At 39.0% G+C, this 24,422-nt stretch overlaps 1 protein-coding gene across 2 annotated transcripts in view; it reads right to left on the bottom strand.

Moving 5' to 3' along the window:
- The window catches only part of atp2b2 (ATPase plasma membrane Ca2+ transporting 2), a 67,410-nt gene that overhangs the window by 21,107 nt on the left and 21,881 nt on the right, over positions 1–24,422 (bottom strand). The window contains exons 2-11 of one of the 2 annotated variants that reach the window (XM_056437703.1): positions 22,380–22,580; positions 18,942–19,199; positions 17,849–17,974; positions 16,760–16,885; positions 16,293–16,325; positions 14,103–14,195; positions 11,965–12,006; positions 9,382–9,546; positions 6,349–6,563; positions 5,313–5,555 (exon numbers count right to left, since the gene is read on the bottom strand). In XM_056437703.1, coding sequence (XP_056293678.1) covers positions 5,313–5,555; positions 6,349–6,563; positions 9,382–9,546; positions 11,965–12,006; positions 14,103–14,195; positions 16,293–16,325; positions 16,760–16,885; positions 17,849–17,974; positions 18,942–19,199; positions 22,380–22,580 — 1,502 coding nt within the window. The remainder of the gene's footprint in view (positions 1–5,312; positions 5,556–6,348; positions 6,564–9,381; positions 9,547–11,964; positions 12,007–14,102; positions 14,196–16,292; positions 16,326–16,759; positions 16,886–17,848; positions 17,975–18,941; positions 19,200–22,379; positions 22,581–24,422) is intronic. The other variant, XM_056437704.1, reaches the window with a different exon arrangement.

The raw sequence follows: 24,422 nt of genomic DNA, 5'->3' as shown, positions 1-24,422 counted from the left end.
GGTTGTCTTCCTGCTATTTCTAAAGCAGTAAAGTCAGCAGTGACACAATCTGTTGAATGAAAACTTTCACTTCAGAAAATTCAACTCACTGAAATTCAAAACAGTATCTTAAGTCATATATTCAGCCTTCACGACATATTTTTCAGAAAAGAAAATAAGGGGGCCTCAGTTATTCCATATGTTTGCAATGCCGATCCTTTTGCTTCATGATGTTTGTACAAATGAAAATGTTGTGTTTAGATTTTGAGATCGGAATATATTTTTCTGATTAATACCCACATTTTGGAAGATTTTATATTGACCTATTAATGATAATATGTATATTAGTTTGTATAGCATGTTTTATACAAGAAATGCAGCACTAAGTACTTAACATTTGAGGAAGATAGAAATAGAACAAAGATTAAAATAATAATCATAACTTTCCCAGCTGGAACCAATTTCAGGTTTTTGAAAACATTTATTTTCTGAAAATTTGATTTGTGTGGCCATCTCAGATTAAGTACTATACATACATGACATATTCCCCATCTTTTATCTATTTGTCTCTGCCAACTCTCTCCTTTGATGTTGTAAAGGATAAAACCAGTATTTCTAGTCATCTTGTTTTATTAAAAAGTCTATCCAAAACAGATGTCTCAAAAGTCTTTTAATTACGGTCATATTATATTTGGCATAGAACGCTGCTCACCGAGCACCAACTCATCAGCCGGACCAAAAATGTGAATTCTGAAAACAGCGAAACAAACAAAATCTAAATTATGCAGGAGGTACATATCACCGTTTTCACTTTACAGCCATTTTTAATTCACATTTGAATAGGCAACCACGTGACTGATATCCATTTGGAGAGGGAGAAGAAGAAAAAGAAGACAAACAGCAATACCGCTGCCATGAGAGATTCCGCCGAGGTTTCGCTTGACTCGTGTTTCCACGCAGAAGGACAGTAGCTGGCATGGGATGCCCTACGTTGGCGCGACAGTGCTAAAGTTGGCCTGGACGAGGCCGAGGAACAGCTGCCCTCTCCCTGGTCCTTAGGTGCTCCCGCAGGCAAGGACATATGCCAGAGGGAGAGCTGGCAACTGTACTTCCTATTCTACCCAGGGCTCTCCTGAATCCATCCCTCCTGTTCCTTCCCTTTCTCTTCACAGTCAACCCCACCCTTTTACTCCTCTGTCTTTCTATTTCTGTCCCTGTGTTCATACTTCCTCTGCTGTCATTCCTGCTCTCATTCCCTTCTATCCCTATCACCCTCCCTCCCTCTGGATGACTCTCTCCTGTTGCTCACTTTCAGTTCCCCGAGCCTCTTGCTGCAGCCCATGCCCACGCCCACTGCCTCCACCTTCCTTTTTGCTCCCTCTTTTCATGTAGAAGTGGATATTCTTCCTCTCCACATGACTGTACCAGCCAACTGGGCCAAGGCCTGGAGGCATGCTGCAGGGCAGTAATTCAGTCTTCCAGTCCATGACGAGGACACTTGTCACGCCAGTGTGGTTTGTCAATTGTCCTCTTGTATAATTTTCCAATCTCCCTTCATCCATTTTTCACGCTTGTCCTTGCTTCCCTTTACCCCTTCATTCTATATTCACCCCCCTCCCCTTCTATTTGATTTAATTGATTCCCACCTCATACCTAATGTATTTTAATGACTTGTATTTGCCCTTCTGCTTCAGAGATTTGAGTGATCAAATACATGTGGACAAAATGTGTACAATCAAATCTGTGTGAATGTGTTTTCAGTAATACCTTGTAACAGCGCAATGCTGATATTGCCTACCATGTTAACCTTTATCTTACCGACATATTAATACTAATACACAATGTGATCTTTGCCTTTAATGTATGATCAGCAGGTTATATACAGTATAAGATAATTTAAGTTGAGAGAAAAGAGATTGTTATATTACATTGATAACCTGATTTAATATTCTATAAATTAGATGTTTTTAGCGTTAGAATCTAACACTAAGATATATTACCACTGACCTCACACTCTCAATAAAGCTTTCATGTATTTATTTACACTGACTAGTCAACAATTTGAAACACTATCTGAAATGAAGGGAAATGCAGGGAATCCATTCAGCGTTGTGCCTCTGAAATATCAAAGCATTGTCATTTTAATGTGATGACGACTTCTCTTTCACTGCAATCTCAGCAACACTGTAAAATATGTGAGCAAGTGATGAATCCTGGAAGAGAGAACAAGAGAAGAGAGACGTCGTTCCTCTGAAGATGTCTCTCCCTTCTCTTTCTCCTCCGTCAGTGTCCAAAACTACTACATAGGTGCACTGGGTGCTTCAAGCTAAAGACATCCAAGGCACTCCCATCGCTCCTCCATGTTGTGCACACAAGCGCACAACGTGCAGATGACAAAAGCACTGAGCCAAAGCCAATCATAGCGGGACCTCCCTCCCCAGGAACGAAGAAAAATGAAGGAGTTTGTTGTAATAAAAAATAATAAAATGTTCATTACATGCAGTTTTTTCCTATTTATCATGAGCTGAATCTTGTGTTTCTACCATCTACGGTTCGACATCAGAAGCATTTTGTTAAAACAAAATTTTAAACTGTTACTGATCTTTTCCCCGAGTGCCTATTCCTCACAATTGAAGCCATATTTGTGAGTAGACATGTTTGTGTGTGTGTCTGTTATCTAACACTTTTGTCTCTGACCAGAATAATGACCTAAGCAGGTGGTTGAAGCAACATGAAACTGAGCTCCCAGGACACTCACCCAGACATGCACTGTGTAGCGAGAACATACACCTGTGATCTGAAAACCTCTGACAGAGTGAATATATATCTAATATGACAGATGTGTGCATCTACACTTTACTAGTTTTACTTAGCATGTAAAACATCTCATATATAATTTTTTTAAACTAAGACTATGAAGTGAAATATGAGAAAAAAAGAAAGGAAATGAAGCTATTGGGTGACTGTTTTGCTTTGAGGCTCTTGCCACCGACATGTTCCTTTAAAATCACGTCAGTATATTGTCGCCACTGAATGCCGTTCATAAATTACTCAGTGGCGAGACGTGCAAGGCAAACTGCTGCGTTTATTTGTATGCACGCATCCTTTTCAGAAAGTGTGTCCATGTGCCCAAGGATAGAGTATCTTTGAGTATGTACATGTACAGTATTGCTGTGCTTATACTGTAAGTGTGTCTGGGTCCTTGTGTAAATGTGTGTGAATGCCTCCCTTAAGGATGAGGCTTCTTCACTTCAGAAGATGCAGAGACATAACAGTGGCTGTATTATGAAGCCAGAGAGGCAGTAGGGGTCTTGATATGGGTATCAAAGCCTGCCTCTTTGCCTTTGTGTGGTGGACATCAAAGACTTCTATCGCCATCATGGCATCCCACAGGATTGGCCTCTTACATAAGAACACAGCAGCCAGCATACTGCAAGGCTGGAGTGGCACTGAGGGAGTGGGGGCGGCTAGGGGAGGGAGAAGGGGATGTACTAAATATTCCTTCAGAAATGTCACTTTTGCATCCTGCTTTCTGAGCTCACTTCATTCCTTAATTTCTCTTTGTGCCTTTCCTATTTATTCTAATAAAAGCCATGAGAAAAGAATGCATTCATTCTGACATGTGCTGTATGTACTCTCTACTATTACTGTGCTAGGTTTAGTGTTGTACAGTAATTACTACTAATAGAAGGTAACAAACATTACAAGTGTGTACGCCGATAACATTTGAAGTCCACCCTAAGTTTAACTCCTACTTTAGTGCATGAGGTAACCTCTTTTATGATTGAATAGATTATAGAACAGACGTAGTGCCATTTAATCCATCCAAGATAAGAAAAAAACCTGAGCAACACTGTAACGTCCGAATAATTTTTTTACAAATATTATCAGAAGTCTGTGAATGTCCTTTATACTGACACCTGGTTCAAATGATGATTGAGTTTTCTTGGTGGAATTATGAGGTTGTCTCAAGTTTCTTTCTCTACCACAATGTGTTAGATTAACAACATGTGTTCCATTGTTGAAAAACCTGGACAATCAGACTTTTCAATAAAATCAATCAATTGTTGAGGACGGTTGCCAATAGAGATCCAAAATATTTAACATCACACCCCTTCTTCCACTTGTTTTCCATATTTGTCTTTACCTTGTAAAGAAGCTTCATCATTTTAGATATGTAGTGTTGTGCACATATTTGTGGAATAATATATAAATTGCATAGTTAAAATTTGTTGAGACAAAAAATGTAAATACAATTACGGTAAAACAATAACAAGAATACAGTTTTATAAATCTCTGTCAAACTGGCATAAAGCCTGGGAGACATTGTGCTTCTTGTACGTCCTGCATTGCCTTTCTACTGTGCTTCAAAGACACACACAAATATGTAGCTCTCCATCTCGAAACCGAGGGACCAACACATTTCACCAAGACTGTGATTGCGCCTTGAGGTGTAGGAAGTAAAATCTGTGAGATCTTTCTATCGCAGATGTCCCGCCTGCTCAGCTCATTCCTCCTTCTAGTTCCATAAGGGTATTTTTCAGTTGGTCGGCCATAGCCTCTTAAGGGGTTTACAAGGATAGTGAAACAGGCAGGCACAAATGTGTGTGTGTGTGTGTGTGTATGTGTGTGTGTTTGTGCATGTGCGAGAAATGATGGTCATGCCAATATTGTAAACTGAAGGAATATCTATGCAAACAGGTTTCAGATTCTGAGATTGGAACAGTTAACAGTCTGTCCGCCGATGTCTTATTGCATGAAGGTCCTATTGGCTTTGAGATAATTTATCTTTGCTGCATTCACTGTAAACAAGAGACAATCTCCAGCACTTATCCAGATTGGATTACATTACAGTCTGCTATGCTCTGAATATCAGATAAAACAAAATTACACAACCTATCTCAAGGTGACAAGTGGAGTGAATGCCTGAGGAAGCTAAAGCCAAGGACACAGACTGCCTGTTTCGGCAAAAAAAGAAAGCACCGCAGAACTGTCTCACGGTTCCAGGGCTGCTCTCATCGTGTGGTTTCACTGCTCAGAGAGGGAGCGGAAATCTATTCAGCTAACCCACAATATTTAAGACTAAATTGGCTTTAGGATAATAAAATGTCTTAAATATTGTGATACAGGTTCATAGAGAGTGCCACATACAATATTCAGTGTATAGATGGTGTTTTAGATTACTTGTGAATGACTTAGTTACTATCTTGTCAAATATAAATAAATGAATATGTTGAGGTGCGTGTGTTCGGATGCAGTAACATTCATGTTCCACCCCTAAAGGAAAGACTCTAAAGTATCTTCTATAATGGCGACCGCTACTAGTGGCTTACCAGGATCTTGGAGGTGTAGGCGCTGTTGATGGAGATGGAATTGACCAGTATGTCCAGTGATTTGGGTGGCAGAACTCCAGGATCTGGGATTTCTTTGTAGTGTTTATCTCCAATGTAAAACTGCACAGCCGTCATGCGGTTGGTGGTCAGCGTGCCTGTCTTGTCAGAACAGATGGCTGTGGCATTGCCCATCGTTTCACATGCATCCAAGTGACGCACCAGGTTGTTGTCTTTCATCATTTTCTGTTGGTAGGAAACAACGTGATGATCATGAATAAATGCGTATTTGAAAATACTTTAAAATATTGGATCCGATTATTAGATGGATGACTGAATTGGCACAGCTTCAACTTCACTGGATGAAATGGCCTCAATACAATAAGAGGGATGCTTTAACGTTTGTTATTCAATTCAAAGCAACAATCAAAGAAACAACAGTTCTATATGGACGTTGTCACATTACTGCACAAAAAAGTAATTAATTCATGAAAACTGTCAGTCTGGGAATGTCTTAAAAAAACATGTGAATCTCCTCAGAATATTCTACAGTACACTGTAGTTAAAGATAGAGATCTGACTTGAACAACACTTGAACACACTCGTTTATTTGTAAATGTGTAAATGGACCTCCGTTACAGCAAAAGTAGAGCACAGTACAAGTCGTTCTCACTCCAAATTCTTCATATCCCGCGCCAGTGCCCAACGCACAAGGCTTTCAACTAACTCCAATGTAAACAAGTGCAAGTGCAAGTAGCATTGTGAGTTACGTGAGTCGTTAGTAAAGTTAACGTCAACAACGCTTTTCCTAACAAAGTGGTTTTGTTGCTTAAACCCTTACTTCCTGTGGAACTGGGAGTATATTTTAAAAATACACTAATCATGTAGCGAGTGGATCCACAACGGGTGCTAGAGGGGTACTTAGAGTGTCAAAGTTTAAAGCCGAAGGGCCACTCACCAAGTGGCTGTATTTGACGAGTTGGAAGTATGTGTTGCAATGTACAGTATGCGCTGTTAGTCGTTCACTGTTCTTCCTCACCTTGACAGAGTAGGCCAGGGAGATGGTGACAGCCAGTGGCAGCCCCTCTGGCACGGCCACCACCAAGACAGTCACACCGATGATGAAGAACTTGACAAAGTACTGGATGTAGATGGGAGTGCACTCTGGCATCCAAGGGTTCTTCTGCAGCACAAAGTTGTCAATGGCGAAATACAGGACCAGGATGATGACTGTAACGGCTGCCATGAGCAAACCTGAAAAAAGATACAAAATGTTAATTTGCTGGGCGACATGATGCAGAAAGTGTAATAATTAGGGCGGTTAGTTTAAGTAAGGGGGTTATAGTTATGATAGGGGTTTTGAGGGGAAATATGTTAGAGGAAAGAAGAAGGCCTCCCTCCCAGGCGAGCTAAATACATTCTTTGCTCGGTTCGACGTGAACGGCAGCCCGCCGAAGGCAGCGCCGCCCGAGGAGACCAGCCTGCTGATCATCTCAGAGGCTGACGTGCGCAGAGCCTTCAAGCGGGTGGACATCCGGAAGGCGGCAGGTCCCGACCACATCCCGGGGCGCGCCCTCAGAGCATGTGCAGACCAGTTGGCAGGAGTCTTCGCAGACATCTTCAACCTCTCCCTGTCCCAGGCTGTTGTTCCTGAGAGCTTCAAGATGTCCACCATTGTGCCTGTCCCCAAACACCCCAAGGTAACCTGCCTGAATGACTGGAGACCCGTAGCCCTCACCTCGATTGTCAGTAAATGCTTGAGAGGTTGGTCAAGGACTTCATTTGTTCCATGTTGCCTGCCACGCTGGACCCATGGCAATTTGCATATCGTCAAAACAGATCCACCGACGACGCAATTGCCATGGCACTTCACACCGCCTTTCCCACCTGGAGGGAGGAACTGTTGTGTGCGAATGCTGGTTGTGGACTACAGCTCAGCGTTCAACACTATTGTTCCCGCCAAGCTCGACACCAAGCTCAGAGGTCTAGGCCTGCACTCTACCATGTGCAGCTGGATACTGGACTTCCTGTCGGGCCGCCGCCAGGTGGTGAGGATGGGCGGTACCACCTCAGAGCCGCTGACCCTCAACACGGGAGCCCCTCAGGGATGCGTGTTGAGCCCTCTCCTCTACTCCCTGTACACCCACGACTGCACGGCCATGCACAGCTCCAACGTCATCATCAAGTTTGCTGACGACACAACAGTGTTGGGGCTGATCACCGACGACGACGAGACAGCCTACAGGGAGGAAGTTGGATCACTGGTACAGTGGTGCCAGGAGAACAGCCTCGTCCTCAACGCCAAGAAGACCAAGGAGCTGATCGTGGACTACAGGAAGCGGAGAGGAGAGCACACCCCATCTCCATAGACGGAGTTGCAGTAGAGAGGTCAGCAGCTTCAAGTTCCTCGGCGTGCACATCTCCGAGGACCTCACATTGCATTGACGCACCACTCACGTGGTGAAAAGGGCCCAACAACGCCTGTATTTCCTTAGGCGACTGAGGAAATTCAACATGGCCCCCAGCGTCCTCAGAACATTCTACACCAGTACCATCGAGAGTGTTCTGACAGGTTGCATCACCGTCTGGTACGGGAACTGCACCGCCCTGGAGCGTAGGGCACTACAGAGGGTGGTGCGGTCGGCACAGTACATCGTTGGAGGTGAGCTTCCCTCCATCCTGGACATATACACCAGGCGGTGCGTGGCCAGGGCCAAACGGATGATGAAAGACAATAACCACCCCGGCCACAAACTGTTCACCCTTCTACCGTCAGGCAGGCGATACCGCAGTATCAAGTGCCGCACAAACAGACTGAGGGACAGCTTCTTCAGTCAGGCCATCAGGCTGCTGAACAAGGACTAAGACCCTCATTAACACTACACACCAGAACATATTCTGTGAATATCTATGGCCATGGTGTATATTTTATTACATTGTTTATATATATATATATTGTATATATATATTGTATGTATATACATATATATATATATATAGTCTCAAAAAGTGTATATTTTATTACATTGTTTTATATATATATATTGCCATGATGTATATTCTATTACATTGTTTTATATATATATTGTTAATACTTTCTTCTTTTTTGTGTGTGGATATTGTATAGTTTATTCTCATTCTTATTCTTTTTTTAGTCTGCTACTGCTGTCGGGTGTTTTGCACATAAGAATTTCACGAACCGATTATACTTGTATAAAAGGGGATGTGACAATAAAAACTTGAAACTTGAAACTTGAAACTTGAAAGGTAGGTAAATGAGTGAAGTGACACTTTATGTGATCCTAGAGAGACTCCTACTTCCTCCTGTCACATACATGTGTTTTTCTATGGGATAGAAAACAGAACAAATAAAAGGAAACCTATGAACAACATGGGTAGAACCTTTAACGGTCCCAGATGGCCCGAGAGGGATTACAATTTAGAGCTTTGTGTCAGGTAGCTAAAGACCAGGAGCGTAAACTGTACAGAGCAGAGAAGCTGCAGTAACCCAAAAAATTGGTCCTCATGTGAGTAGGTCACGGACCCAGAAGTGTGTTAAGACTAAGTGGTTTCTGACAGTGCTAATTGTTTACAAATCCATCCACGGTATTGAAATGTTCTGACACCATGTCCTTATACAATCACTCACACCACGAGTCTGATGGAAAAGCTGTAAAAACAAGGACTTTTTAAAGGGATTCTTTGGAACTGAGAAAACCTAAATATTTTAATTAATATTTAAAAAAGAAAACAGTCAAGAGAAGAGAGAAATCAACACCTTAGTGCCACACATTGCTAAATGGCATTATAAGCATTGATTTTGGCATGGATTGTAAAATTGAAAAGCGAGAAAAAGCTAAACGTTCCTCTAAGGAAGGTCATTTTGATAAAATAAAGTTAACAGTAACTTCAGCATTCTTCAAGACTACTTTGATTGCTTTGAGCGACCAAGGAGTGAGTCTTATCAGTGCATCCTCTATCGTTGGTGAAAGGATGATGGCTCAGTGTCTTGTGGTCCCTGATTGAACTGCCTGGCTGAGTGATGGTCTTGTCTGTGTGTAATTTGTTGTACCTGCTTTGCCAATCTGGACAGCCAGCTTGGTCAGCTTCCCTTGGAGCACAGACTTCTCTTTCTTCGAACTATGCACCTTCTTCTTCTCTTTCTCATCGGACTCTCCACCTTCAGCACTCTTTAGAGGCTGCATCTCCATGGCAGCTGCTCCGTCCTGCTTCTTTACTGTAAACACCAAACACACAAAAAAGCAGTAGCATTAGACATGTAGATTAGACCAAGGGAGCGAAAAAGAACAGGAAGCCTCGCTTCAACAGCCAGCTTTCACACTAGCACAGCAATACAGTTTAGATTTAAAATCAAGATCATATGACATTGCATGAAGCTTTTTGCATAACATAATAAGATGTAATGTTTGTCCCTGCCATTGTGGTAAGATCACAATCTATGGTGTGAACCGTTTCTATGTAGATAATAAAAAAATAATAATTTTCTTTTGGGTTTCTTATTATTCAAGCACAAACACATATTTACAGTAAGTCATGAACAATTAAGTGGTGAACAATCCAAGGCCCACGCCATGTACACAGATTGTTTAGACATTTAAATCTGAAAATCACACACAAGGAAAATTCACTTTGCTTCACATGAAAAAATATCAAATTACAAAGAACCATAAAATAAAAGATACCAAATTCATAAAGGGATGAAGTCTAAAAAAGCCTAATTTAAAGCAATTACAATTTGAAGCAGACATTTAAACATAGACATAAATTGAAGGGGAGAATATATAAATTTCCCGTCTCTAGCCTTCTGGTGGTTTGTTAATTACTCTTAGCATAGTAATAGAAGTTGTTTGGCTGTTTTCTCTTTATTCGGGAACACTTCGCAAACCATTTTCAAATGATGCTGGGGGGGTTGAGGACTAAAATTCTAAAAGCAACACAAAAACATATTTGAGCCTTTATCCATTGAGTGACAGTATAAAAGCAACTTCATAACATACTGGAGGACAGCGCAGAGATCTGAAGGTGAAGAGGTGAAGGAAGCTATTCTGGCAATATTATGATCACAAAACTGCATAAGAAATGGTAAACAGAATTTTAAAAACTACACAATATTAAAAGCTCATCTCTTATAATTAGAATAACATGAAACTACAGGAGTTATTAGAAATCCCCAAATAGTAACACTTGGTATGTGAAAGTGATCATACATTTCTCTGAAACAAAATATATCAGGCAGGAGGCCGGAACAACCAAAACACAAATGTGTTATATTACTTATTTCATCTTCATAGATATTCTCTATCTATTTATACACTGAGACTGTTTTGTAGTGTGAAAAAAAAAAGGTTACCTATATTCGGTAAAAATAAATAAAAAGTCTGTCCATCTCTCTCCTCCTAACAAACATACAGTACAGTGCTTCTCTCTTAATAAAGCCCCCAAAGAAGCATTGCAGACCAGTTGTATAATCACAATGATCCATGTGATTGCTGCTTCCAAAAAAACCCATTTCATCCTAAACATGTGTCATTTGTCTCTCTGGTTGCGCATTGTCCCCCCATAGTTGTGTCTTTAAACAATAGGAACCTTATTTTTTTTGTCATCACAGACAGACATTTTTTAATACTGCAAATATAGAAATATTGCAAGAATTTCATGAGTGGGCCATCGGCTCAATAAACATTGTGTTACCTCCTTTGCTGAAAAATAATGATTTACCATTTATTTCAATAAAAAGTAGTGGTGAAGATGCCAACAATTTACAATTTAAAATTTGTTGATGACAGACAGATTTGTCCCGTTACTTGTCAAATGCAATTAAATAAAATGTATCTTTCATAAGTTAAATAATTATTTCTGTTTTATTTTATCAGACACATTTAAGAGACTTGAAGGCCCTGGTTTGGTAACCCGTGATTAGCATTTCCCATAAATAAATAAAAAACTAAAAATAATTGATCAAATTGATAGATTAACAATAGTACAACTTAACGCTATTGTAGAGATCATCAGCGTTACCGTATTCCTTTAATCACAGGCAATTCACATCATATTGTGTGGAGAATATATCACGAAACAGTAAACAAGGTGTGGTGTATGACATGAGTTCTCAGAGGACAGTTTTAAGCCTTTTTGATGGAAAGGGAAACACTAAGTGAGGAAGATACAGTAGTTGAGGTAAAGGGCAACAACACAATTAGAACAACAATAACAGAACAACAGAACAAGGAGTGAAGAGCAGGGATGTTCTACTCTTTCTGAACGTAAGTAAAACCTGGGATTTACTTAAACAGTGGTAAACCTTCTCAAAAACTCTTGTAACATAAATTGCAATAACTTGAGACAGTGAGGTATTAAGAGTGTAGAATATAATAAAGGCTACATCAAATAAAGCATTGTAGGATGTCCCTTCTGTATTTGACCCAGAGCTTACACCACCTTCCTTTGAAGGCAAACAATGAGAAGGAGGATAAGAAGAAGAAGAAGAAGAAGAAGAAGAAGAAGAAGAAGAAGAAGAAGAACAAGAACAAGAACAAGAACAAGAAGAACAAGAACAAGAACAAGAAGAAGAAGAGGGAAGGAGACGGAGGAAGATGGAAAGCAGATGAGGGAGTGAAAGATATGGTTTGGTTACCTTTAATCTGGTTGCTCTCCATATTGCCATCTTGCATTTTACCTATGATGGAGACATACCAGACAATAACAACACAAATAACCAAGGCAGACCAGTCAACAAAGTATCACCACAGAGACGGCACAGACAGTGAGACCCAAAACCCACAAACAGGGAGACAGCAAAATGACTTTTAATACAACATTTCTGGGACAGTCACATAGAAAGGCTTGTGATATGTAAATGATGTAATGTAAGCAGAAGCTACAGCTAGTGGCAAGAGGCTACAAACAAACACTCTCGTCTGCCAATGTTCTTGTATCACGTGGGGGGGAATTAGGTTGTAATAGATGCTTTATTATTGCATAAGGAAATAACCAGGGAATTAAAAAGCTTACTTCTGAAACAAAAATATCAAAATATATTGCGTGTAACATAATATTATGCTGAACATACAACCCCAAAAAAGCACACTTTATGCTGAATTTTCAAATATTTTAAGATACTCATATACTCTATGAGCACAGGTAATTCCACACACATTATCAATAGTAGGAGAAAAAAACATCAGTGGGGAAGAGTGCACCGCAAACACACGCACACAGCACATACACCAACAAACAAGAGGCTGCAATGCATAAAAGGAAAATTCAGAAGGCACATGCAAGATCACCTATGAGAGGGAAGCAGACTGGAGATGTGTATAATGCACATGGAGAGAGAGAGAGAGAGAGAGAGAGAGAGAGAGAAAGAGAGAGAGAAAGAGAGAGAGAGAGAGAGAGAGAGGAAAGCCTCCCACATGGCAGAGTTACATAAGAACAACATAAAGCAAATCAAACACTAGGTTCAGAGACAATGAATTTATTAAGCTGTTGGATTCTACTTACACAGGTAGCGAACTCAAAGTGAATTTAATAGAAATGTGTGTTTCAATGACACAGTGGTATTGTTTTAAACTGCAGAATCAATTTGCTGGTAGTCTAACAGAGCTGCTAAGAGTACACAGTGTTATCTTGCAAGCATAAAACTAAAAGTTAGCATTTTGTGCTTTCTTATTAAATGTATACACAATGTTTACAAAATAAGAAAGCATGTATTATATGCTGCAGTGTTATCTATCCAGGCTATCTATAATAATGAAGATGTGCAAGATTTGTCTCAGTGGTGTGCAGGCTAAAAATTGCACAAAAGCTGTCCTTCAGCGCTTTTGTACTCAGATTTCAACCAGAAAGTTACCCACGTAGAGCTAGAAGACCAGATTTTCTTAGAATCTGCGGCATGTATGTGGAGAATAAATGGTGCACTTCACCTCCACTTCCACATTAGCCAGTTCCCCGGAGTCACAATTTAGCTGAAGATGACAAATCGCTATGTTCAAGCTCAGGACACCACACGGTCATTATTACAGTGCAAATCACGTGCCACTGCCTTGAATACAAATATGTTCAGGCTGCTCTCCACGGAGATAAAGAAATAAGAGAATAAAAGAGAACTTGTTGCAACACTGTCTTAAGTTAATATTTTGCATCTTGTTCAGCTAACACAGAAATGGAAGATTTGCAGTAAGTGATCTCAGGGGACAGCTCGCGTCTTTGTCTACTGTCAGACATGAAATACAAATAACAATCAATCTCTACGAGACAGATGATGCAATTAGAATGTCTGCACAGTAACTATGACATTTCCACCAGTTGGCCTAGATTAAAGACTGGAAATAAGGGAAGGAGTTAGTCTGGCTCTGTCCCATGGTAACACAAGTTAACACAGTATATCTTGTATGTTCTGGTTTGATTTGTCCGAAAACCAAAGTGTAGAGATGTACTTTGTGGGGATGAGGCTATTTATTGGTGCAGTCAATCTTCACATCTAACTCTCTTTATTAAAGGAATTCCCCCCTAACTCTTCCATTAAGCAATTGAGTATAAACACCATTGCAAGACAAAGAGAAAGAGAACAAAAGGAAAACTAGACTCATTTCTCCAACTAGTGGATGTGCATTGACAGCTTGGATTCAAAGGGTTCAACACAACTGAAGGAAAAGATAGAGCAGAGCAGAAGGTGAGCACCCATGATAGGAGACATGTTGGGGATGGAGAGGGTTGGAGGAGTCAAAGGTCACGACAGAAAGAGGTCAGTGATCAGTGGTTTTGTCAACCTACCATTAATTAGGCTGGCACTGCCAGGGGCATTAATGCCTGCAGCCCCATCCGTGGCTATAGTTGCGATGGGGTGGATAGGGGGATGGGAGCATTCTAGCCAGTAACAATGAAGGCCGAACAAAAATGAACATAAACACAGACACACATGCCCGAACATACAAGACAATGAACAGAAATAACATGGTTATAGCACAGTTAAGAGTTTCATGTAGAATTTATGTGAAGACTAAAGTCCAGTGTGATTAAAACATTTGTAATGTACTTATTATTTACGTAATCAAATGTGTTTCTTTACGTCATCAAATGTGTTTTGTAATTTAATAAATGGTATGCTAATAAAACAAACAAGTGAAACATTGGTTCATTGATTGATGAAATCTAAACAAAAACCTATATGAAAAAAACAATATCATAAAATGTGAAACAAAATCTACAAAAAAAGACAAACCTAGTGTAAGTGGATTAAAAAAACATTTGGTTCAGTATAATGAATGTACTGTGTGTAATAGCATGTATAGTAAACACTAGTGTTATTCTGCATTCATTGTCATTTTTGTTTTTTGTTATATTTGTTGCAATGTGAAGTAAACCATGTTATTCATGTAATATCTGTTATCATCACAAAATTAAAATGTGAGCAGAAAATCTAAAGCAAATAAACTAAAAGAAGTGTTGCATAGCCAATCTGAAAATGATATTTTTAAAAAACCACAGATTTGATTTATCAGCCAGGGAAATATACATGTGCCAACCAGTTAACTGCCGGGGCGAATGGAATAAGCTTGTGTAAATATGATACGGTGCGGAATATTTGCCTTCGCAATCCCCGCAGTTAGAGTTAGAGTTTTCTAAAACCTGGAAAGGATCTCATAAGGATATGTTAATGTCTTTTGACAGCAGTCACATAAACTATGATTCCTGGAAAAGGGAAATTCAATTGAAGGTCAATAATTGTTTCCCTGTGCTCTTTTGGTTTCTGTGTCTAGAGTTCATTGTGAACGACAACACAATGTCTGACACCGGCGTGGAAGCTTGATCACAATTCTAAACTTGATTTATTATCAAATTAAAAAGCAGCTAATTTCTTTTATGACACAGCATCCTGTTTATTTGAGTTCAAATTATAAGAAAAAAGTCTCCGCTGCCAAAGGTAATAAAGTCATAATTATGCAGTCTTAATACAACTTTAAAATAATTGTTTTAAGCTTTATAAATCAAGCCAGCCATAATTGAAGTATTAAAGTGCAAAATGTACGGAAAGATATTTTTTGACAATTTAAAGGAAGTCTCTTGCAGTGAAACTTTGTAGGTATACATTTGATCAAAAATACTAAAGACATTTCATTGAATTTTAGAGAATTTGTGTGAATGTGTATCGATTAATAGCACTGAGGGCAGATTGAGTGATTCCCTGATCAGACACCTGGGATCAGATTCATTAAACCTAATGCATAATGCACAAGATAAAGGTAAAAAAGAAAAACATGTATAGTATTTGTTTGTGTTCAGATCAGAGGAAAAAAGTTGTATCCACAGGGGAAGACATGTTTTACTGTTCCCTTGTTTCATGTACAAATCTAAGCACATATCAGCACCGAAGGGAAATGCTTTAAAACATTGAGACATGTATCTTCTGCATGCCCGATACGGAGATACCTGCTCATTGAATCTACAGCCCTGACCGAAGAGGCACTGGCAACACAACTGATGTTAAAATATGTATATGTAAATATGTAAGATGTTAAAAAACATCTTACAAAAGCTCATTATGTCTCCTTTACTTTCTACTGCTGGTACATGTGCTGTACACCTGCAATGCTGTCGCTCTCATGTCACTGTTTTGTAAATGAAATGAGACGGGTCTGACAGCCTTTGTTTACTTGTGGCATTCAATACGTCTTTGAAACAGGACTGATGTTGACTGCTAGCTAGTTAGTTTGATGAGTGCAGAGCCCGTTACATGGGAGGAGGATTATGCATTGTGAAATGCGTCATCTGTCAACACTTAAAGGGATGCAGTGTTGTGAGAATGTGGCTTCTCTTTTTAAGTGAGGAATTAAACTGGGGGAAGGGTGCTCAGCTAGAGAAGAGGGATGTCTAGTAGCGGTGGTTTTATTGGTGGTCATAAGGGGTTAAAGGTCAAACGGATCAAGTACCACTCCCAGGGGTCAGAGAAAGGTGATACTCTACCTGTTTTCTGATGTCCATCTTTCACTGCCCCTCCTTCGAAGAGAATTTGGATGGATAGAGAGTAAGGACAATAATGCACTTGAACCCACACAACCTGGATACTGCAGCTCACAAGTGTACCGCCAATACTCATTTCATACACTATTTATACACATTCAGCAAAGAGGCGTAATGTCTACGTATACCTCGAAAAGGTTTAGATAGTTCACATGAGTTTAACAGGTGGACATTAGTTCATTTGAGAGTTTAATGTTTAGAGCCCTTTCGATAACAAGGACAGTTAAACACTGATATGATGCAATGAGAGCACAGAGTTAGACTGACGGGACATACGGTAATGACATGACCAAAGCTCTTTCAAGTGGACGCTGCTGAGCAAAACTGACAACAAAACGAATTACCTCAGTACTCTTGAAGCAGCTGCAGAAAATATAAAGATTATTTAATGATATAATGATCTTTCTTACCTTTCTTTTGTTTCTTCTCCTCTTCCTCTGGGCCGGCCACCAGCAGGGTCATGATGATTCCAGTCTGAGAGTTGACACCAACAGCAGTCACCAACATGCGCCCTGACCCCTCCATCACATGGGTGCCTGGTAAGAGCGCAGCAGGGTGTTACATTAGATATTAGATTAGATATAATTTGAGTGTTTGCTAAAAAAAAAAATTATTTGTATTCCTGCCATGGTTGTGTTGATTTCGTCACACTACAGGTAAAACAAATTTAGATTAAATTAATGAGTTGACATGTTTGGTTAGCCGTTATTCACATAAAAAATAAAAATAAAAATGTGTCACTGTGCAAATGTGTGCAGACTGCACTACATTTGTGTGTATGTGCACAGTATACATGTTATTAACCTTTGGGAGAGCAAGTAGATGTGGGTGAATATGAGACAGCCAAAATGCCCACAGCTAATTAGCCACAAGAAAAGAAATACTAAGATGCGATATCAGATTAACCCACGTTTCTGTTCTTCAAGCTGCACATTCTCGTGTCTCTGCTGTAACAAACCAATAAAGATGGTGTTTTTCCATTGATATTTAAATTATAATTAACCACCTATTGTTTCCTGTTCATTCCATTTGGTTTTTACAATGTATAAAAAAAGATCCAGGTAGACCAAACCTAATCACAATAAGTAATGTCAGGCAAACCTCAATATGAAACATTCGCCTGAAGTAATTGTAAAAAGTCTTTATCATTCCATAAAATGTGACTATTTCTGCTTTGATAAGTCCTTTTAAGACGGTGGATGGAAATGAAAGGTTGGAACATTAGACTAGTAGATGTACCAAAGCAAGTTCGGCCCCCTGTGTTTGAGAGATTCATAAATTACAAAATGATCTCTATTTTTGTAAAAATTAAAAAAAGTACATTTAAGATGGAAAAATGACTAATCCAAGTTGCTTACTTCAAATTTAGCAGTCCGCCAAATAGTGGAGAAGACCATATCATGAGATTTATAGTTCTCAGTTCTCCTTTACACCACAACATTGCATGCAGACGCCATGACAGTAACATGCAGTTCCATCTATCGACTCCGATTACATACCGGACAACAGCATAGGGTCCCTTTCTACACACTTCTTGACATGGTCGGACTCGCCGGTCAGTGATGACTCGTCAATCTGCAGGTCATTGCCCTGGATCAACACTCCATCAGCGGGAAGCAGATCACCTGCAATTACGATCGAAGAGTTGCTCTCTGCAGTGGATTTATTCATATTTTCTGGAATTGATTGATATTGCTTACACAATTAAAAAGTTCAGATAAATCCAATGATTCATTAGATTTGGATTTTAGCTCATTTAGGGCAAGATAGATTGTGAGCACTGTAGTTTATTTATGGTAGAAGATGCCATTGAGAGAGGATGTGTGCATCTCTATGTACTGTCTGTCTGTAGCTAATTAACTTCTTCACATTACATTACCATTGCTTAAAGATATTGAATTGCTTAAGGTTGACTTCTTCATTTTAATCTGCTCTGGAAACGAGGTGGAATTCTATTTCCAGCCACTAAACCATGAAAATTACTTTACACAGAACAACGGACGAGTCAATTAAGGAAGTCAGTGGGCACGTCCAACAACACGAAAGTTATTTAAATGTTCTGAAGTACATTTTTGTAACCTCCACAATGTTTCAATAAAAATGATGGTGGAAATAAAAAAATTGTCAATACAAAAGTTTTAAAGAAAGGGCCAACTGGATAGATATTAAATATTAACAATCAACAATGTAAATAGTTCAAACAGATTTAGCACACATCATTTTACTGCTACAAAATAATGAGCAATCTATTATGTGATAGACACAAAATTGTAAATTACACCTTCATGTCTCCAGATAGATGTAAAGATGTAGGAAACATTAGTGGTGTCATGGAACTAACTGGATCAAGCCTGAAGATCTACTCCTTCAGAGTTGACTTAATATTGTTTGCTTTGGGGCGTCGGTATGTGTAAACAGCTCAGAATGACTAAAGCCTTCTGCTACTCAAGCTGGATACACTTCAACTTCCAACTATTTATCAATACTGTATTAAAAGCTCTTTGAACAATGAATTTCCACTTTCTACATGTCATTAACAGAGTAAACTCTAACACACACACACACACAGTTTGACAATCTCTTCCCACCTACCGTATTTGATCTGTGCGATATCCCCTACCAATATGTCCGACACTGGCAGCTGTATGACTTGGCTACCGCGGACCACCTGGAATTTCTGCTCCTGCTCGATGCGGCTCTGCAGCCCGCGGAACTGCTTCTCTTTCGACCAATCGTTGAAGGCCGTCACCAGCACCACGCACACCACAGACAACAGGATAGCTACGCCCTCGATCCAGCCGGCATCCGCCTCGCCCTCGTCCTCGACCCCACCTCCGACCACGACACAAGCTAAAGTTTGGTAACGGTGGTGAGAAAGGAAAAGAGATGTTGTATTGATGTCAAACATTTGCAAGCACACTGTGTTTTCATATCGACTTTAATATTCTGTCGACACACCGAATATCAACGAACACTTCTAATACACAGGTATATATGCTTGTATATGTGAATATACACAAAGGGATGTAATATCAACTCACACTGTGAGCAGTGTGACATTGTTCTGCCTAAATAATATAAACAACTAAACAAAATTGACTGTATCTAAAAACTAAATTAAATCAAAAGGGGAAGAACCAAATCCACTAATTGTATACCTCAGCCTACTCTTTTTTAGACACTTAATACATATTTGTTTAGTTCATTTAGAATTGTTCATATACAGTATGTTTACAGTTCATTCTATGGTTATCCTATTTTGTTTCATTATTATTTGGGACATGTTGGAATTAAAATCTCTCTATGTAATGTCCTGATGTCTACTGGCTGTGAACTGACAGACTGGGGTATATTTAGAAAAGAAACAAGGCCTATTCCTAGTCCTCCTCATGCTGCTTCATGTAATACTCGGGGAGCCATTGTGCCCTACACTTCTGGCTAGTCGACTTCAAAAGCCCCCAGTGGAGTGATTTGATTTGGACGATAAAACACTTGCAGCTTTCAAGGGAACTAGAGCAGACCCCATATTGTAGACTTTATAAATGCAGGGTGTGATTTAACCAAGAACTAAACTCAAAGAAGCAACTTGGACGTATTGTTGCACTACAGAGGGGTTCCAATCAGTAGGATGTTCATGTCGTGGATATATGGTATACACTCCCATAACATACCCTCCTTTATGTTTATAACTGCCATGTGCTCATACATTTATGTAGGTTTTGGAAAAAAGGAGACATATCCAAGAAATTGTATTCCATTTTGATCTAAAAAAAATCACAAGATCTTATATAATGTTCTAGATATTATTCCTTGTATGTATAAAATTGTTTAGTTTTTTGTTCAGTTTTTTATGTTTTGTCACGGAAAATGAGTTCCTGATCTTGACAAGTGAAAGTTCAGTATTCATCAAGTAAGGCCATTTCACTGTCTTCCAAAAAATTATGTCATAAATCCTCTTACTAATGGGTAAATATTTCATTTAGAACAAATGAAAAAAACAAATATTAGTACATTAGTGAAGTATATATCTCTTAACAATCTAATTAGATGAGTTTAGACTGTCCTGCTTTTTCACTGGAGTGCCTTAACAGAAATAAAGTGAATGCAGTAGCCGTCCATGGTTCTGATTTCACAGCTCTAATTATTTAGACATGTAAACTGCTCTTGTCTCTTTCATACAAAGACACACAATCATGCAGAACATTTGGAGCTGTCCATGGTGCTGATTAAGTGCCAAAATCCGCAATTCCCAAGCCCAAAGGCTGAACTGACTTATGGAGCTGATTGACACTTTTATAAGTTGTGGGTGAGATGTAAGTGAACAGCCAATCAGCTGCAAAGGTTTATTATAAAACCATGTTGGTATATATGTGGAGTGACAATATTTTATTACTATCTTTTTCGTTTTAGTTGTGTTTTAGACAGACACAATTAAGAGCCTCCTCATTCAACTGCAGCCAGACTGTTTCATATGTAAATGAGAATTAAGTCATCCCACCACCTTCTATTTCTGGACTGTTAAGCACAACAGTAAACCAGCAGTGCGAGATGTATGCTTGTGATATTTGCTTTTCACATATATAGACATTTTTGTTCATCCAATTGTATGGGTTTCTGATTGATAGTGTTTTTCTAAAATAAGTGTAATTATTGGTTGTTTAATATTGTTGCTTTATATTTTATAGTCTTTATCCTTAATGATTTAATTTCTTACTATCTTTACTTTAGACAGGCAACAATAATAATAATGATTCTGCAAGACAGTATAGTCAGCTGTAGGTTATCTTGCCGTACACACCTATGTCACAACTCTTTATATCTCACTTTGAGGGATCATTGCCAGAAATGCTTGATTAGGAAATGTCAAATATGTGTGTAAGTGTAATTTGAGTTGTGCTTTTGTTAAAGTGCCATTCTAAAACTCATAACATCCTTACATCCCTACGGCTTTATGTCTGTCTCTCTTTATTTGATGTTTTTCTAAATTGAATGATTTAAAGTGGAATACATTCATATCTTTCTGAATAGCTCTGCTATTCACATATATTTATATCTGCAAAAGTGTATGTGCTGATTTAAATTCCTGTATATTCATTTTATTTAAAGGAGAAGCTTGATTACGTATCTGCAGATGGACACAGGTATTAGCATAAGGAATTCTCTGGCCTCCTAAACTGCAGCTGAAACGGTGCAAAAACAGATGCAAAGTATGAAGTAAGATCAATTTACACTTACACAATCATTTTACAACCTAAGTATTTGGCTGACTAACTAAATCATTAAGCTATTCACTCATTAAGTCTCTCTTAATCTTAACCAACCAACTAAAAAATGAATGAACTCAGAAATTCTTTTAAATAAACTACCCCTGCAAGTAAGACGGTGATAACCTTTTCGTCTTTATCTGGTATTTTTATTTTCACAAGACTTTTTAAGCCCCTTAAAATGATGACCGGTCCCTTTAGCGGGGTAACTGAATCCCATTACTGTGATAATACTGGGAGCAATGACTGATGTTGCTGACTCAGCACATCGTTATGGTCTCGGTCTTCGCTTCCTGTTTCACGGCTCACAGGCTGATGTATAGGCACTTGGGGCTTAAGGTTATTTCTCTGCTCAACCCTTCATTAACCTTACCGGTACCTTTCATATGCACATTTAACACATTCATAACGTGCACACATATACACACACATATGCGCACACACACAATTTATCCTTGTGCTCGATGAGTCGCTTGGTCTCTTGAGGCAGGTCACAAACCAATTAAATGGTGGGTGCATACAGTACATGTAGGTGTAAGTGTGTCAGCGAGTGCCTGTAATGTCAGAGGGAGTGATGTTAGTGTGCCAATGCAAGTATAGCTCTTTGCTGTCCTCTGCAATAGCGGAGATACTTGTGAGATAGCTAGTGTAGTGTGTGTTTGTGTGCGAGTGTCTGTGCTTGTGTGTCTGTCTCAAGACTTCAAAACAAACGGCAAGAGATCATTTTAAAGGCCGTGAGGTCACAAGTTTAGTGATGTTCACTCACCCTCTCCGATGCTCTCTCCGGGAGGGTGGTAGAAAGAGAGTCCCAGGGAGATCAGGGCAGCGAGCTCCAGAATGATGAGGGTGACGTCCTGCAGGGCCTCCCATACCAGCTGCAGGAAGGTTTTTGGCTTCTTTGGAGGTATCAGGTTTTCACCATATATTTCTTTTCTCTTGTCCAAGTCATTTCTGTCACCTGAGAGACCTGATAATGTAAGACACAGAAAGAGAAGGAAAGAACCGGTTAGAAAATACAATACATCAAAGCATATCGATGATCAGTCTTTGAAGGATATTTTTACTGGTGTATTGCAGTGAGTTTTATATTGTTTATAGAGTTAAAATTACAAGGACAAACAACTATCTGCTTTGCTTCTACATTTGATCCCCAAAACAATTATCCCAATTTGTATCCACACATCCAAAGAATATTTAAATGCTCAGCAAGAAACTGCGGACGCAATTGCCGGTTTTTTACAGTACAATATTAGTTTTCATTGCTTATTGTTGTGATCTTGATTCAGCTTTGTAATGTATCGTTTTGTCCTAACTTTCTTTATTTACTCTCTTTTTCAGTCTCACACTGCACACCAACCATCTCTCTAATTACTAGTTTGAGTCATGGTGGGCCACAGTTCAGAGTTCCTTATATAATTCTGCTCAGAGATGAGGGCCTTGTGCTTTGACCTCATACACCTCCTCATACACCACGAAATACTCTATGTAAATAGCTTTGGCTCTTTTATCTGAAGAACTTCATACTGGCTTGAGGGACAATTTACTTCAGGAATACTGTCCAGAAAAATATTCTCACACAGTTGCTAAAACAATGTGACGAAAGAGTTTGTTACATCACATGAAGTGCTTTGGCAAGAGCAACAGATCCTCTTTGTGATCCAAAGAGCATTAACATAATTGAGTAGCTTGTTGTGTGAAATTGTTCTTTAAAAAAAAAAAAACATTATTAGTTTGATATAGTTTTCTATGTGGATGATTTAGAATCATACAACAATATGTTTTGTGCATGTGCTGCATTCTATTGAACATTATGTTAAATATGGACATAATTTAGGGTTGAGGCTGTGGTTGTGTGGATATTTCATCAGACTTGCCTACACAATTATTCTTCATTTTCAGTAGTATCATGAGCAAAATAATATGGATTATTGCTTAGGTGTTTAAACATTTAGTTTATAAAATGTCAGAACAATTGCAATTCACAATTAGCAAGGCTCTGAGGTACCATATTTGTGGTTGTTTTTGTATATTTAATATGCATTGCAATGTCATGTAATGGGTATAGAACTTTCCTAAACTATTGTATATTGTATTTTAATAAATGTTCATATATTAAATCACATTTATAACAGGTACAATAAGTTTCTTACACACCAGTGATGCAGATTCTTATTGTACCTGTTATAAATGCAGATTCTTATTGTACCTGTTATAAATGAAATTTATAACAGGTACAATAAGAATCTGCATCCCTGGTGTGTAAGAAACTACTATGAACTTGAATCGATATCTACATCAAAGCTTCACAAAGCTTTGTAATTAGCATCAAGTCTACTATCAGCAGATGTGTGCTCTGTATCTTCAGTTAAAATGATTCATAACCGATTTTTATGAAGGTACATTAAAGGTTTCTATCTGGCTGCTTTTCAGTGTCGTACCTTTATTTGGTTGCTGAGCGCACACAATGGGTATTCACTGTCTCTCTCCCTCACAACCAAATGCATTAGCACAGCATTATGTCATGCATGGTGCGTCACTGGGGTCTCCCAGGAGTGGCCCTGGATTGCACCTGATAGCGTCTCTGCTGCATGACCCTTTTTCACATTCAAATGCAAATGACTGTGGGATGACTTATTAATAACATCTGTGGTAAATAACTGATGATCCATTTGCATCTGATGTCGGAGAAAGAGGAACAGAATGACAGTTATGTGAAAAGTAAAGGTTTAGATACTGCAAAAAATGCGAGGAAATAGAGAAACTAAATCCGTTTTGCTCCTCGAAAAAATAAATATGGAGCAACAGAGAA

This window comes from Pseudoliparis swirei, chromosome 18 (genome assembly GCF_029220125.1).
Source record: "Pseudoliparis swirei isolate HS2019 ecotype Mariana Trench chromosome 18, NWPU_hadal_v1, whole genome shotgun sequence".
Lineage (NCBI taxonomy): Eukaryota > Metazoa > Chordata > Actinopteri > Perciformes > Liparidae > Pseudoliparis > Pseudoliparis swirei.
The sequence above is the reverse complement of the archived record's forward strand: the minus strand, read 5'-3'. Positions and strand labels throughout refer to the sequence as shown.